Raw genomic sequence first — 15,370 nt, forward strand, 5'->3', positions numbered from 1 at the left:
AATCATCTGGATTGTCTATTTATAGTATTTTTATAGTATTTTTTTCATATATGTCAAATATATTTCACATAATAGTTAAATGACTCGAGTCATTTTTTTTCCCTCATCTTATGAACACATCCACTAAATTTATCTAATATGGTCAACTTCAATACATTTCAGTCTTTCTTTCCAAGCCCATTATTTGCAGGTATTAAAAACCAAGGCAAATAAAGCTCACTTCCTCTCAACCTTTCAACAACTTACCTCACACCCTCAAGTTGAACTTTTCCTTTTTCCTTCTACATCTTGGCTCAACCAAACGTTTCTACTCAGAACCAAACTACTTTCCTTTCCCTTCATTTTAAAGTAATTACTATCAACATGTTCTCTCATTTTTCAAACATTATAATTCTCAGCCAAATCCTCAATTCAGTCGTCCAGACTAGTCATTTACCGAATCCAAAATACTACTTTCAAAACTATAGCTGCTTAATTGGCTCAAAAACAGTATGGCTTGGATTCACTTGGTAAAGTTAATAGGATTTAACACACACACACACACACACACACACACACACACACACACACATACACATACACACACCTTTTTAAGTAAGGAACAAAAATACTTTAAAGACATGCCAATTTGAAAAGGCATCAAAGTAAAAAAATAAAAAGAAATACTAAAAACTACTTTACAATAAAAAATTAAATAATTGGAAGGATATATGCATGAAAAACAGGAATGTGCAGTGAAAAACAACTGTACATAGCATTCCAGTTGATGAAATGAAGATCTATTAAGTTTCATAGTTTTTTTCAAGGAACTTATGGTTCAGTGTAAATTTAGAAATATTACAGATAGTCCATGTAGATTTTAGGGGCCAATGGTGAAATTTCAAATGCTAAATGCCAGGCTCAACAAACACTGGAAAAATTCTAGTACTTGAAACATTTTAAGTTTTGGCTGACACTGTGTCACAATTGGTGGGTACTGAGAAGTCACGATGAATGCAAAATGAGTAAACCCATTTCATAACGTTATTTGATTAAAAATATGAGGCTTGCATCTTCTAAATAATCTTAGAACATACCTAAAAAAATAAAATCAAACAAACAACCCACCCACCTTGTAGATTAGCAGTAACTGGAACATATTCTTTAGCTGCCACTGAACAAAGGGAAAGACCCACCCATACCCCGCAGTGGTGAGCCCCAGGATTCTACCATGCTCACAGCAATGAGAAGCCAACTGGACATTTATCCACTCTCTCCAGTGAGCCTTCCCATGCATCTACACTAGAGTCTCCTTCCGCTTGCCGCCTAAGCGGGTCTTGTCCCTTGCTCTCCGGGTGTTGGCCAGGGTACGCTTGGCTCTTGCAGGCCGTGGGTTGTCTGCAGCCAACAGTGGGTAGCTGCACTGTGCACTGGTGCCAGCATCAGGCTGGGTGGAAACCCTCCTCTCGGCCATGGCGGCGCCAGCACAGGGATTGTTCTCCTCCCCTTCCTCATGGAGCTCAAGCAGATCCTGCGGTTTGCTGGGGCTGCAAGCCTGCTGTGTGGGGGCCATGGCAGCCCGGAGGCAGTGCAGCCACTGTTGTTTATGGAACACATCGTTGGCTTGCAGGTGTGACTGGCCTGGGAAGAGGTCTTGGCAGCGCACTCTGAAGATATTTTTAGCTTTGTCAGAGTTGCTGAAAGTGCCCCGAAAGGAGCCACCCATCCTCACATCTCCATCCTGTAAGTCCTCCAAGACCAGTTTCTGCATTGGGATGGGCTGCCGTTACACCTGGTAGTAGTGACACTCGTTCCGAGTAACAGGCCGAGTAGGAACCAAGATGTCTTGAAACAGGAAAATGTAAAGTTTATGTCCGTTTTTATTCTTTAGTTCTCCATGGCAAAATAACACTTTGCTTGCTTCAGTTCTAGGATCCTTTTGCTTTTCATCCAGATACTCCAATTTGTCAATGTAATACTGGCATTCTGATTCGCCTTTCTTTAGGTTGATGTCAGAAAGAACTCCTTGTATTATTATTATAGCACCCTTCAGAAGCTGAACATGAGGGTGGTCATTTGGAGTATGCTTCAGAATTTCTCTTAACAGCAACGGGTATTTGACTAGCCGACTCCGAGGAATATCTAGGAAGCTCCAAAGATCCAGTTTCCAATTGAAGGGAGACTCCAGGCATCTCTGGAGGAAGTCTTGGACTCTTAGATCCTGTTTCTTTTGATCAAGAAGAGCTTTGGCTGCCAGCTGGTTACTACAGTAGCCTTTGTAGGCATTTAAGCCTGGCAACCAGTTCATAAGAAAGTGCCCAATCTTTCCACTGTCCCACCAGGCTTGGTTGCTTCTCCTATTCTTGCCAACAAATCTTCATGCAGTGGTATGTAAGCATCTAGATCACCAAACAGATGTGTGAGCTCCTCTTCGGACATGATTGACAGCTTTAACATGGAGGTCATGGTAGGCCTTTCTTGCAAGCTTGAGGTCCTCAATTAAATCCTGTTCCCCTTGAAACATCTCATATATTGCCTCTTGACGCTTGATTTCTCTGGCTGTCAGAGACTACTTCATGCCGACACCCAGCATCTCTGACCACAGAATGCTGTTTCTCCTCCTGGATGGCATTGGCACTGTAGACCTGCTTGACAGCTTCTGGGCAGAAGCTGGAGTCCTGGTGTCACCACGAAGTGTAAAGGACTGTATTGTCTGACCAAAGCGTCAGACAGCTCCATTTCTTACTGGAGAGATCAGATTCGCCAAGGATGTGACCCTAGCCAGAGGTCGAACTCTTTTATTACTTGGCTCCTCCTGATCGCGGACATTCTGGTTGTTGGCATCTAAGACGCCTATAGTCCTTTTGATGGGCAGGAGACCTCCGAGCTCGTCGTGCGCCACCATGCTGCACTCCGAGACCCAGCCTGGGGGCGACCCTGGCGGTGGGTCACGCAGAGTGAGTGCATGGGGTGGTTGGTTGGTGTGGGGCGCTGGGCCGGCCCTGGCAGCCATTGCCTGCCTGCCCGCCCGCCGGCCCTGCGCAGCCCAGCCCAGCCTGACGTTTCTGCGGGCCCAGGAGCCCAGCGCGAGGGCCTCGGGGCCCCTGTTGGTTCTTTTCTGATTAGGTAAATTCTTCATATAGACATTAGCTAACTTAAATCTGTGTAATACATCAACTCCTTAGCCTTTTGGTCTCTAAAAAGTGCTTGATTGCCAAGTTAATGTGGTTTTCCACTTTAACTGCCACAATATTACAAATGAAGAATCTTGGCAGGAGGCACTCTCAGGTTTTGTTGTTTTGCCACTACGCAATTTATGTAAGGTGTTGATGACAATCCATCAAGTCGCCAGCCACAAAGTGGGAAGATCAGGAGAGACACAGTCAACCCAGGGCCGGGCCTGCTGGAGGAAGGCAGAATTATTGAGATTCAGCATGATTTTACCATCATTCTCCCATATTGACTTATCTCATAGCATGTGGCAGTCCCATCCCATCTTTGCTTACCTATTGTTTCTCATATATAACATTGCATATACCATTTTCTGTGGTTCCATTTAAATTTACTTCATATTTGACCTGGTCTCTCTTATTCCAGGGGAGCATGCCTGAACTCAGGACAAATGGAATGTACCCTCTTTGCAATGTGCATTCTTATGCAGCTAGATTGTTTTCTTTTGGATGGCTGCAACAGGGTATCAGGCTACCACTATATATGTTTCTTTTTGAGGCAAACAAATAATATTATGAAAGAAGTTCCAGAATGTTTGAGAAAATAAGCCTAACCCTGAGAAATAAGGAGAATTTTTACCTTTATTCTTTTAAATCCAGATTAAATTGTAAGGTCTAATCATGATTTACACAGTAGAGTTTCATGCAAGCCATCTCCTTTTTTTATTTTAAATCATTAAAATCAAACCATTTATTATAGAGTTATTAAACATATAGAAGAAATATAGGCATCCCAATTAAGTCTTTTGAGATATTCTTTTATTTCCAGTTTAATTTTTAATATCTTCATTTACACGACTTGATTACAAACATGATTGTAGTTGGGTTTCAGTCATACAAAGAATGCCCCCTTCACCAGTCCAACATTCTCATCACCAATGCCCCAAATTTTCCACCTCCCTATTCTACCCTCACCCTACCGGTATTTGAGACAGGCTTTCTACTTCCCTCATTCATTCACACTGTTAAGTTAGTTGTCAGTGTAGTTATTTCTCTAACTGCACTCACCACTCTTTGTGGTGAGCTTCATATCATGAGCTGGACCTTCCAGCCCACATCTCTACTGTCTCTGAGAATTATTACAAAAATGTCTTTTATTTTTCTTAAAACCTATAGATGAGGGGTCAGAGATAGCATGGAGATAAGGCATTTACCTTGCATGCAGAAGGATGGTGGTTCGAATCCCAGCTTCCCATATGGTCCCCTGAGCCTGCCAGGAGTGATTTCTGAGCCTAGAGCCAGGAGTAACCCCTGAGCGCTGCTGGGTATGACTCAAAAAGCAACCAACCAACCAACCAAACAAACAAAAAACCCATAGATGAGTGATACTATTCTGTGTCTGTCTCTCTCCCTCTGACTTATTTTATTCAGCATAATTGATTCCATGTGCATCCATGTATAGGAAAATTTCATGACTTCATCTCTCCTGACAGCTGCATAATATTCCATGTGTATATGTACCACAGTTTCTTTAGCCATTCATCTGTTGAAGGGCATCTTGGTTGTTTCCAAAGCAAGCCATCCTCTTACACCAGTTCTTCATCATTTTTGTGAGTATTCTGGGAAGGGAAAGATCCAAATTGGTTCTCTTCTGGTTGGTTATATCTGAGTGCTTAAGAGCATATATTCATACCCCCCACGCATCATTGAGTGTGTTCCCCCACCCCTAAGAAAACCCACAAAACTGAGTAGTTAAGAAAATCAGAATTCATTCCATAGATGATTTTTTCCCTTAATTATCAAGAGGTTTTTGTTTGGTTTTGGATCATACCTGGTGATGCTCAGGGTTTACACCTAGCTTTCATCTAGGGCTTCATCCTGGCAATGCTTAGAGGACTCTGTGCTGTGTCAGAGATCCAACCTAGGTGGGCTGTGCACAAGGCAAGTTGCCCACCCATTATACGATCTCTCTCATCCATAGAGGGGGACTTTTTTTGCTCAAGATTTGAGCTTTCCAGGGTTTGAAATGTAATTGACCTGACAAGTCACAAGGAAAGTGACAGGACAAGTAGATGATGTGTGTTTAGCTGTGCATTTGCACCTCAGGGACCTAGAGAATATTGACTGGATGGACACTTTATGTTTGTCTCACCTACCTTTTGTTTTTTATGTTTACATTTCCTTGTCTGACCATGTTTCCTTCTGAAAAGGACCTATTCACATTTTTCTTTTATTCTTTGTAAACAGCAGCTACACCTCTGGAGCACTGATTCCTCATTTCTTAAAACTCATTAGAATGACAAACTGGCCTGTTTTATGTCCCCACTCAAAACTTGGAGAATTCTTTATTCTGCTGATATTACCCATGATTAGTGAGTTGCAATTTTCTTCTGAGTACCTTTCTCTTTCCTTCCTTCTCAATTTTTACAGGTTCACCCAACCTTCAAGTACAGATAATACAAAAATTTCCCCCTTTCAGTTTTCTTGTACTTCCAGACAAAAGGTTAATTAGCAAATCATACAGTAACTTTCAATTCTTAATTCATGCCCTCAAATTTTAAGACATTTTTTAATTTCTTCATTTGGGTTATGCTTAACTTTGTTTGACCATGTCACGTAATTCCCAACTAAATTCTACTACATGGCCTGTGTTAAATGTGGCTTTCATGAGGAACAAGTCTTTCTTTGGCTTTTTGACTAATTTAATATTCTTTTCATTTTATTAAAACTTTCTTCACATTGTAATGTTGTCTTACACAATAGTATGTATAATGTCATTCCTCTTCAAAATATGTTACTGTAATCTAAACACTAATACCTCAATTCCATGGACCCCTGTCTTTCACATCCACCTTCTTTATTCCCTTCTAATAAACCAAAACTCTATGAACCAAATCAGTGGATTTGTTTCTTTTAGTTTGTCTGTTTCTAGTCTTGTTTTTCCATAGATCTCACTTATAAATTAAACCATCCAATATTTATCATTTTCTTTCTGACTAATTTTAATTAACACTACCCCATCCATTTCCACGTTGTCCCAAAAGTCATCATGACATTCATTTCCTTATGACTGTATTATTCTGTTTTACAGGCACCATCTTTTCTTGTCATTGCACATTCTGGAGGTATCTATAGCTTGGCTATTGTCCTTGGTTTGATTTTAAAGAACAGATCTCGATCCAGTCATCCATAAGTTTGAATTCCAGCTGTCCTCAAATTGCCTTTTTGAAGAAAACGCATTGCATCTTTTTTATTCACTGAGGATTCCAATTCTTCTTTACATCAATGATATAATAGCTGGAGTTATTTTGTAGTGAATAAATTTCTTATAAACTTTTGGTTGCCATGAAATATAATAAATATAATGAAAGCAAGAAAAGCTAAAGGCTTGCTTCTTTGTCTCTATTTACCAGTTTTGACTTGATATTTCAGTAACTGCTAATGTTGACCAATATGTTTTTAGAATATTTTAAACTGATAACTATTTAATATAGTTTGTATTCACTCATATGTATAATCCATATTCATAAATTGATAAATTTATGTGATTTGTATTAGTTTGGTGGGTCGACATGATGGATGGAAATTGCTTTGAATTTCTCTTGTACTTAAAAAAATCAAACCAAGAACAAAGGGAAATAAAATAGATAAAATAACAATCAGAAAACAATCTTTTTTTTCTCGCCATTTAGAAAAATCCTGATATTTTCTGAAGCTGAATAGTGGGTATAGGGGATTCCTTATGCTATTCTTTTTTGCTTTGGGTACATATGATATGCCATAGATAAAAGGGTTTTTTAAATATGTAAAAATAAAAAATCAAAACTCTAAAGTTATTAGACTTATAAATGGGGATGTTATCTTCAAACTGGTATATGACCCTGTCAGGGAAAATGCCTTTATTTGTATTTTACTTTCAGATATCCCAGAAGAAGCTCCTAATACTTAATAACCCTGGACAACACCATGTCAAATAGGTGCTCACTTATTGGGTCCCTATTATTCAAATTCATATAATTATAATCACTTTTCATATATAATATAATTATATTATAATTCTAGTGTCACTAACATCCCTTAAGAATTTTTCCTTGGGCCGGGCGGTGGCGCTGGAGGTAAGGTGCATGCCTTACCTGTGCTAGCCTAGGAGACGGACCGCGGTTCGATCCCCCGGCGTCCCATATGGTCCCCCAAGCCAGGAGCGACTTCTGAGCGCATAGCCAGGAGTAACCCCTGAGCGTTACCAGGTGTGGCCCAAAAACCAAAAAAAAAAAAAGAATTTTTCCTTGCATGCACCTGACCCATGTTTGATCCCTACTACCCTAGTAGTAGTCCCTTAAGACTACCAGGTGTACTTCCTGAGTGCAGAGCCAGGAATAACTCCTGAGCACCACGAAACATAAAACTAAACAAACAAAAAAGAAATTAAATCTAAAACTGGCACCACATTGGTGATATGCTCTTTTATAAGTTAAGGGCAAAGCACATGTCTCCTGTGTTCATTCTACTTTGAACTGTGAACATTCTACTTTGGGTTAGTGGCCAGAGTTATTTCATGTTTGGAACACATTAAAAAAAACCCACATAGAATTTGAATCTACTCTCCCAGGACTGTGTGTGTGTGTGTGTGTGTGTGTGTGTGTGTGTGTGTGTGTGTGTGAGTGTGTGTGTGAGTGTATGTGTTGAAGGCAGGGACTACAATCAGAATGGACATCATCCTACATACCATCTCAGGCTGTCCTAAAATAGAGCCTCCAGCAACATTATGTGATTCCAAATTCCTGGGACTAGAATGTTTACCTTTATATCAAGGAGGTTAGGGAGAAAATGCAAATCTTCATGAGATGTGTGACCAGGATGACTTTAAGGAATTTGAGTTGTGAGACTCAACATTCTTAAGAAATATCTAAAGTGAAATAAAAACTGATCAGATTTGAATACCAAATCCAAAGTCAACGACAACAGAATGGATACCCAATCTACAACAAGCTGTGCGGGGGAGGGGGGGACAGGGACAGTGGTACTAGCACTACTGGGGTAAAAAAAGGGAGATGTGGGATGCATGCTGGGAACAGGGGTGGAGAGAGGACAACACTGGTGGTGCAAATGATCCTCACTCATTGTGGCAGTGTGCCTCAGATATTACTGTGAGAGAATTGTAATTCACTTTGACCACAATGAAAATTAAAAAAAAAAAAGAAAGAAAGAAATATCTAAAGTGGAAAAAAGCAAGTCAGCAGCTCTCACGGAGGTTCTCTGTGTGCTAAGTGGGTCTGTGACAGGATCACACCTGGTGCCCTTATTGATGAGTAGAAACCCTTGTGCCAGCCTTCAAGTCTCCAACTCAGGGAGCAATATGAGCAATAAGGCTTTGGAACGATAATTAAAAAGAGGCAATCTGAGGGGTTGGGGCACAGCAGTAGGCCATTTGCCTTGCACATGGCTGACTCAGGATGGACCTATATGGTCCTCCAAGCCAGGAGTGATTTCTGAGTGCATAGCTAGGAGTAACCCCTGAGTATCACCAGGTGTGCCCCCCCACAAAAAAGAGAGAGACCATTTGAATCATAGTTGCTATGTTTTCTGAATTTTGTGCTAGAATGTATTTGAACTTCCTAAATATGACAATGCAATGTCTCCTTCTAGGTTTAAGTTTGTCTATTCATGGGGCTGAAAAGTGTTTGCAAATCCATCAACGGCGAAGTGTGTCAAGCCGCCCAAGGTCACGTCGCCTGCCCGTGGTCAGGCATTCCTCATTCCCATCAAGCAGAAGGTCAATAAAAATGGAAGCCAGCTCTTCTGGAATTACCAATGGCAAAGCGAGAGTCTTCCACCCAGGTAATAATCAGGGCCCATTTTAGCAGTTTTCTGATCCAGTCTGAATTCTGCTTTGATTAACTAAGTATATCATGCTTTCAGTTAAACTTTCAGTTAAATTTTATGGTTTGTGTGTTTTCTCATTCATATCAGTCCATGGTGAAATGTGTGTGGAATCACCAAAGGGAAGAGAGGGAAGAGAGAGAGAGAGAGAGAGAGAGAGAGAGAGAGAGAGAGAGAGAGAGAGAGAGAGAGAGAGAGAGAGAGAGAGAGAGAGAGAGAGAGAGAGAGAGAGAGAGAGAGGGAGAGGGAGAGAGAGAGAGAGAGAGAGAGAGAGAGAGAAGCTTGATCTATTAGAAAAAGGTTAAGGTTACATTTTGCCAGCAATACAAGGGAAGAGTAAGAAAAAGAGAAACAGAGAGAAAAAGAGAGAGAGAGAGAGAAGCTTGATCTATTAGAAAAAGGTTAAGGTTACATTCTGCCTGCAAGAGTACAATCTACATGAAAATACAAGCAAGTCAAGTCTTCATTCAAAAAAGAAAGTGTATCAGATACTAAAACAAAATATAGCCTTGGCTGTTTCCTTGAAATTGTGTTTTATGATAGTTCAGGGCACAAATCAAGTCTTAAAAAGGAGTCTTTTTGAGGCCTGAATTATTTGACTTGACTTGCTCAGTTTCAAGGCTCTAAGGAAACATTGGTGATTTTCTTAAAAATGCTAAAATGAGTTCATATTATATCAGTAATTCCAACTAAAAGGTTTTATTTGTATGTTAAGATGAGACAGCAATTCAAGCATTTATGCATTTCACAAATATATTAAATGCCTGCTGTGCTCCAGGCATTGTTTTGGATGCTAAGGAAATGTAAGTGATGAATAAGGCAGACTTTCTATATTGACTCACAAACATTGACTCCATAAATCATTTGGTGTAATGCAACTTTCGTGGGAGTCTCCCGACCCGCGGGGGGTGTGGAAATGAAAGTTGCTAGTTATTAGTGGGTTCACTCGAGCAGAACCGACCTGTAAAGAAGAACTAGAGAAATTAGTAAGAAGGGCCTTCAAGACAACACATGCTGTTCAAAAAGGGAAGTTTATTGTTGGGGGATCAGCTTTTAAGGGCTGAAACACGTCAGGGGTGTTACAAGTTTTACACCAATCACAGTTACAATCATTCATTAGCATAAACTGGGGCAGGTAATAGGGAGGGGCAAAGAGGTAGACCTGAGCACCTAAAAGGCATAAGATTCAAACAGAGTTCTTAATAATGTTTGCTAACACAAAGGCAAACTCTATATCTTTCTTTCTGGCTGGATATATTAGGCTGCTCTGAATTACTTTATTTTTGTCTATTTCCTTTGTTCTCAAGGCATGGGCCTTTTGGTCACGTGGGTGACCAGATTAGGAATTACTGAGGTGTCCTATGTCCCAGGTTTCATCAGCTAGGCTCCCCACAGTGTAATCCACCAATATCGATCTCTCTGGGTGATGGGCAGGTTGTCATTCAGCCCCAAGGGAAGCCAAATCATCTCTAGCCATTCCCTACCATCCTTCTCCCAGTTGATAACCTTATTTCCCTTATTTTCTAACCTTGGAACCAATAGGTATGAGCTACTGCAGAACCATTGTCCTCCATTTGCAGTACATCTTTACTCTTGTCCTTCATCCATTATTTTCCAGTTTTGAGATTAGAGTCCTGCAATCATTGCTCTAGACCAATTCTTCTCTGTGGACTTGGACACTCCTTGAATGCTATGAGGGAGAATGTGTCCCACTGTGTTCTTACATCTCTTTTTCCCTTTTAACTCCTGGCTGTGAACATGGGCTTCTCCCAATGAAGATGATTAAATTATAATTTAATTCAACACTGCATCCCTTTGTCCCTGCTGCCAAACTTTCTCCTTCCCTTCTAAACCAAACTTCTGAATGAATAATTTAGTCTTCATTTCTTCTTTCTCCCTTTCTTGTTTCTCTTCAACTCAACACACTGCTTTCCAGCTCTTCTTCAATATATCTGGTCTTGAAGCCCTGGATATCTTCTTTAATCACACGGTAGTGAGTGGCGGAACATTATATGGTACCCTGAGCAGGATAGGTCATTATTTCTGAAAAAACTCTCTGGCTTCTCTGATGGATCTTTTTCTCTCATTAAGCTTCCCTGGTTTCTGATCCCCAAAATCTTTCTCTGCCTCTTGTTTACTGCCTCAGCACTTCCTTTACACCAGACCCCTGATTTTGTCCTTCACCCTGCTTGTCCTACTGGGTATCAGTTCAAGATCAAGATTCATTGTATATCAAAAAGAAAAGATTTTTAGTATATATCTCTGCTTGCCTCTTAACCTTCATTTGCCCTCCACCCCCTCATTTTCTGCCTTAAATGTCATTCTGAAGTGTACCTGTCAAGGTTCAACATGAAAAGCAGAATTAGTAGGAGGTATTTTCATGTGAATCACATAGAAATATGTGTTTTTCCCATGCTTATTAGTGCTGGTGAGACAGGTCTGAACACATGTGACAGGGCAGATATCAGAAAATTTAGGCTGGGATTCAGGGATATAGCTGATGCTGCTGGTCACAGATGTAGTTTTATATCAATAAAACCTTTAGTTTTTTTCTTTTTTTACCTGCAACTGCCTGCTCTGGTTATCTAGGTTTATCTTTCTTTAATTCATCTTACTAAAATTTAGCAATTATGATCTTTAATCACATCTGCAGAGTGCCTCCACAGTGGTCCCTTGATTGGTTCATTGTAACCAAGGACTAGAGATGAGTTCAGTTAACACATTAGTGTGACCTTCAGAACTAGTTTCTAGACATCCACACCGATGTGCTCTTTTCTGCCCCCCAACTTTCACTGGGAATATTTGCTCTAGGATGATATTGCTTCATTATAGTTTTGGGTTTTGGTGTTCAAAGGCAATTCTTGGTCCTTTGCTCAGAGGTACTCTGAAAACCATTTGTGGGGCTAGAAATTGAACCAGGGTTGATCATGCACAAGGCAGAGCCTTCAACCCTGAATGATCTCTTCAATTCCTGTCACTTAACATTTTTAAATTATCTGCTTATTCTACCACCATAAAGTCTCCAGTGGTGGGAATACTGAATTATTTTCCTTTTTTCCACTTTATTTGTTGTATAGGATTGAATTGATCTATCTTGGATGTTTTTCTGGTTATAACTTGTGTTGTTCTTTAAAATACCTTTTCAGCTACACTGTGATAACATAACGATTCTACTTGCTATATCTCCATAAAAATTATTTCAAGTCTTATTAAAATTTAAACTTTAATTTCATATACATTTTTCAATGTGAAAATGTAAAAATGCATACTTTAGATACTGCTTAGCAAGAAGATAAGTTTAGTCACTTTTTAAAATAGAGGAATCAGTTATAGGATTCCCTATTGAAGTTTTTTTAAGGGATTCCTCCCCAAGAAGTGCTCAGGGAACCCTTGCATATGCAAGGTATATATTCCAGTGCTTGGAGCTATCTCCCTTGCCACTGCCTATTAAAATTTTAAATGGATGATCAGAAGAGGTTGTGATGTATGTATTGTGAAAGAGATTCACGATGGAAGATCAGGACTGAGAAATATGCATAGATTGTCATTTATTTCAGCAGAGGGATGGCTGGTATAGAAATCCTTCGGGGGGATGAATTTGGCAGTTTGAAGCATAGAGACCCATGAACCTAGGATCAAGGTGGAACCTAGTGAGACAAGCCCTTTAAAGATTTTGAGCTTGTGTAAAAAGGGAGTTCCTAAAGGCTTGAAAAAAAGAAGAATCTCGTGGTCTGATAATCCCACAGGATCACTTTTGTTTAAGACTATGTAAGGAGGATGGGGGCAAAGGGAGGAAGGTCAAAAGAAGATCCCCATGTTAGCCCACTCAAGTAAGCTGATAATGGATGTAGGGTCACAAATGAGATGGTCATGTTTTTGGTTCTAGATATTCTATAGTACCAAAAACTCCCAGTGGATTGATTGAGTATGTGATCAGACAGCAAGAAAGCCAATTTTGAGCCTGAGCACACAGAATTGATATCCATTGAGATAAAGAAGGCTGCTGTTAAAGCAGATTATGTGAGTTTGAACATGAAAATGGAACCATGTCCAGCAATTTAATCATGGATATGATATTGAAAACTGATAAATATTTCCAGAGTTCGATAATTTGTCTACTAAGTATGAAATAATTTTAGTAAAATAGAAATAATCTTTTAAATAAAAGTCTGTGGAGATGGCTCAAAGGGCCAGAAGCTTCCATAAAGTAGAAACTGAGTGATTGATCCTGACCTTACGTGTTTCCCAGGTACAGAGAGCAACAAACTCAGTATAGCCCCAGGCATGAGCAACAAGCTCAGTATCACCCCAAACAAAAATTCATGTTATAAATTATCTGACCTACTGAACACCTATAAATGAAGAAACGATAGAATTAACGATAGAAATTGCAGGCACTCTCATATTAAAGAGAAGAGAGAGCAGAAAACTATTATCAAAGCAAATGTGACCAAGTGTATGCTAACCCTTCCCCAACTTCCTGTTTCCCTAACGTTTTCTTTTGAGAAATAGGTGAGTGATTTTGAATAAAGGAAAAAAGAGTCTGGCTTGGGGAAAGGGAGAGGAGCAGCAAAAAGCAGAGAGCCAAAGAGAAGCAGTGATAAGCTGCTCTGCATAGGAAGCTTAGCAGAGAATCAGCAGAGAACCCCTCAGGAGAAGAGATGAGTTAGCCAAGCATGACACAGAGGCTGCACATGACAGAGACAGAGCCATAGAATAAAAAGTGAGCTGACTCTGTTGAAACTTTAACTAACTGCTTGTGAATTATTTCTCCACCATTAAACTGCATCATTAGACTGTCCACCTGAGGGGTTTAGAAGCATGGTGCCTGGGGTGGCCTCACCCAACACGTGGACTTCATACTTTATATTTTATATTTAATCAATAATCAAGAAAGTATGGCTAACAAGTAGAATTAGAAACTACAAAATGCAAGTTTTGGAAGTTAAATAAAGAAAATTATTCAAGAGAGACCAGTAATTATTTAGGGTTGGATTTGCTAAGAGAGCTAAGACAAAGAGTTGGCTGTTGTTTTTTAGTAAAGAACAATGATCATTTTGATACGAGCATTTTTTTTCAGTGTTGGTGATGACATCCTGCGAGAAGGGAAGGATATGATGGGATACTTGTGTACAGATGGCTCTTTTAAAGAAGATTTTCTGTGAAGGAAGTCAAGAAATAGGATATTTTAGCTATAAGAGAACAAAGTTGAAGAGTTTCTTTTTCAAAATAGTAAGTTTCCAGGTACTAGAAAATGTTGATCTGGGGAAGAAAGAGTTTGTGTTGTGGGCATCAGTAGGAGAAAAGAAAGCCAAGCACCATGGAACTATGCATAGTTAATCTGTGATAACTGGTGTGACGGTGAATGTTTTAGGCCTAAAATTTTGTTCTTCCCCTTGTTTTATCTAGCTTGTGGAAAGCTAAGTTATCAGTGAAAATAAGAATGGAGCAAGAAAAGGGGAGAAGGTTATGATGTTGTGATAGAATGGGCAAGAGAAATGAGACTGCCAATTCCATAAAAGCTCATTTAGGAAACCAAAGTATGATGCTTTTTTCTTTAGTGTTGTTTAGCTGTACAAATGAAGATAGGCTTGATAACGAGTTAGACCCAATAATAGTTGAGATTTTTCCAAAAGAAAAGACAAAGAATCAAAGGTGTATGACATAAAGTGCTTGTGACAACCCTTTATGTGTGTTTTGCTTGGCAGAAAGAAAAGTAAAGCTATGAAGAAAGTGATGAGCCATTAAAAGTGTATAGGCTAGACTGGTTGGATGTTCCAGAGCCTTTGCAAAGTTTTTAGGTTCAAGTAAGAGGAAGAAGACCTGGAAAGTAAGAAATGGTGTGGTGGAGCAGAGTGCACAGCCCTGACGTCCTGGAGGAGCTCCCATTACTGCTGTTGACTAGGGAGGGAAACCATTGACTATAATGGAGGGAAGGGCCGGATCACTGGGGAGAAGAATTATCAGGGACTAAAATTATTTAACTTGTTAAGACTTGAGTGACAGTAGATGATAGCATATAATTTTTTTCTGCAAATGTGTACAGAGAAGTATACAGTTGGAAGATATATTTATTTTGTGATGTAGCTTGTAAGGTCTTTTTGTTTTTAGTGTACTTCTACTAATTCATCTTTGTTCTCTGTGGGAAGTTTATAGACACCCTCTTCAACCAATTTTTTATTCATAGTGAGTCATAGATATTAGAAACAACATAGAAAATGTAGTCACATTGAGTCATCTGTTTACTTTTTATGAAATTCATAATTCCAATTCCTAACATGTTTTCTAAAAGGCCTTAAGACTGGTTGTTAGATGCAAAAATATAGATAAAAATGTCTTGT

General features: G+C 39.5%; 1 protein-coding gene and 1 pseudogene across 2 annotated transcripts in view; one reads left to right on the forward strand and one right to left on the reverse strand.

The window, feature by feature from the left end:
- The window catches only part of ANO4 (anoctamin 4), a 388,617-nt gene that overhangs the window by 124,955 nt on the left and 248,292 nt on the right, over positions 1 to 15,370 (forward strand). For both annotated transcript variants that reach the window (XM_049782805.1, XM_049782803.1), the window contains exon 2: positions 8,796 to 8,987. In XM_049782805.1, the coding sequence (XP_049638762.1) occupies positions 8,933 to 8,987 (55 nt within the window). In that variant the 5' untranslated portion in view covers positions 8,796 to 8,932. The remainder of the gene's footprint in view (positions 1 to 8,795; positions 8,988 to 15,370) is intronic.
- LOC126021932 (neuroepithelial cell-transforming gene 1 protein-like) lies at positions 1,054 to 2,895 on the reverse strand (annotated as a pseudogene).

Source organism: Suncus etruscus, chromosome 11 (assembly GCF_024139225.1).
Source record: "Suncus etruscus isolate mSunEtr1 chromosome 11, mSunEtr1.pri.cur, whole genome shotgun sequence".
NCBI lineage: Eukaryota > Metazoa > Chordata > Mammalia > Eulipotyphla > Soricidae > Suncus > Suncus etruscus.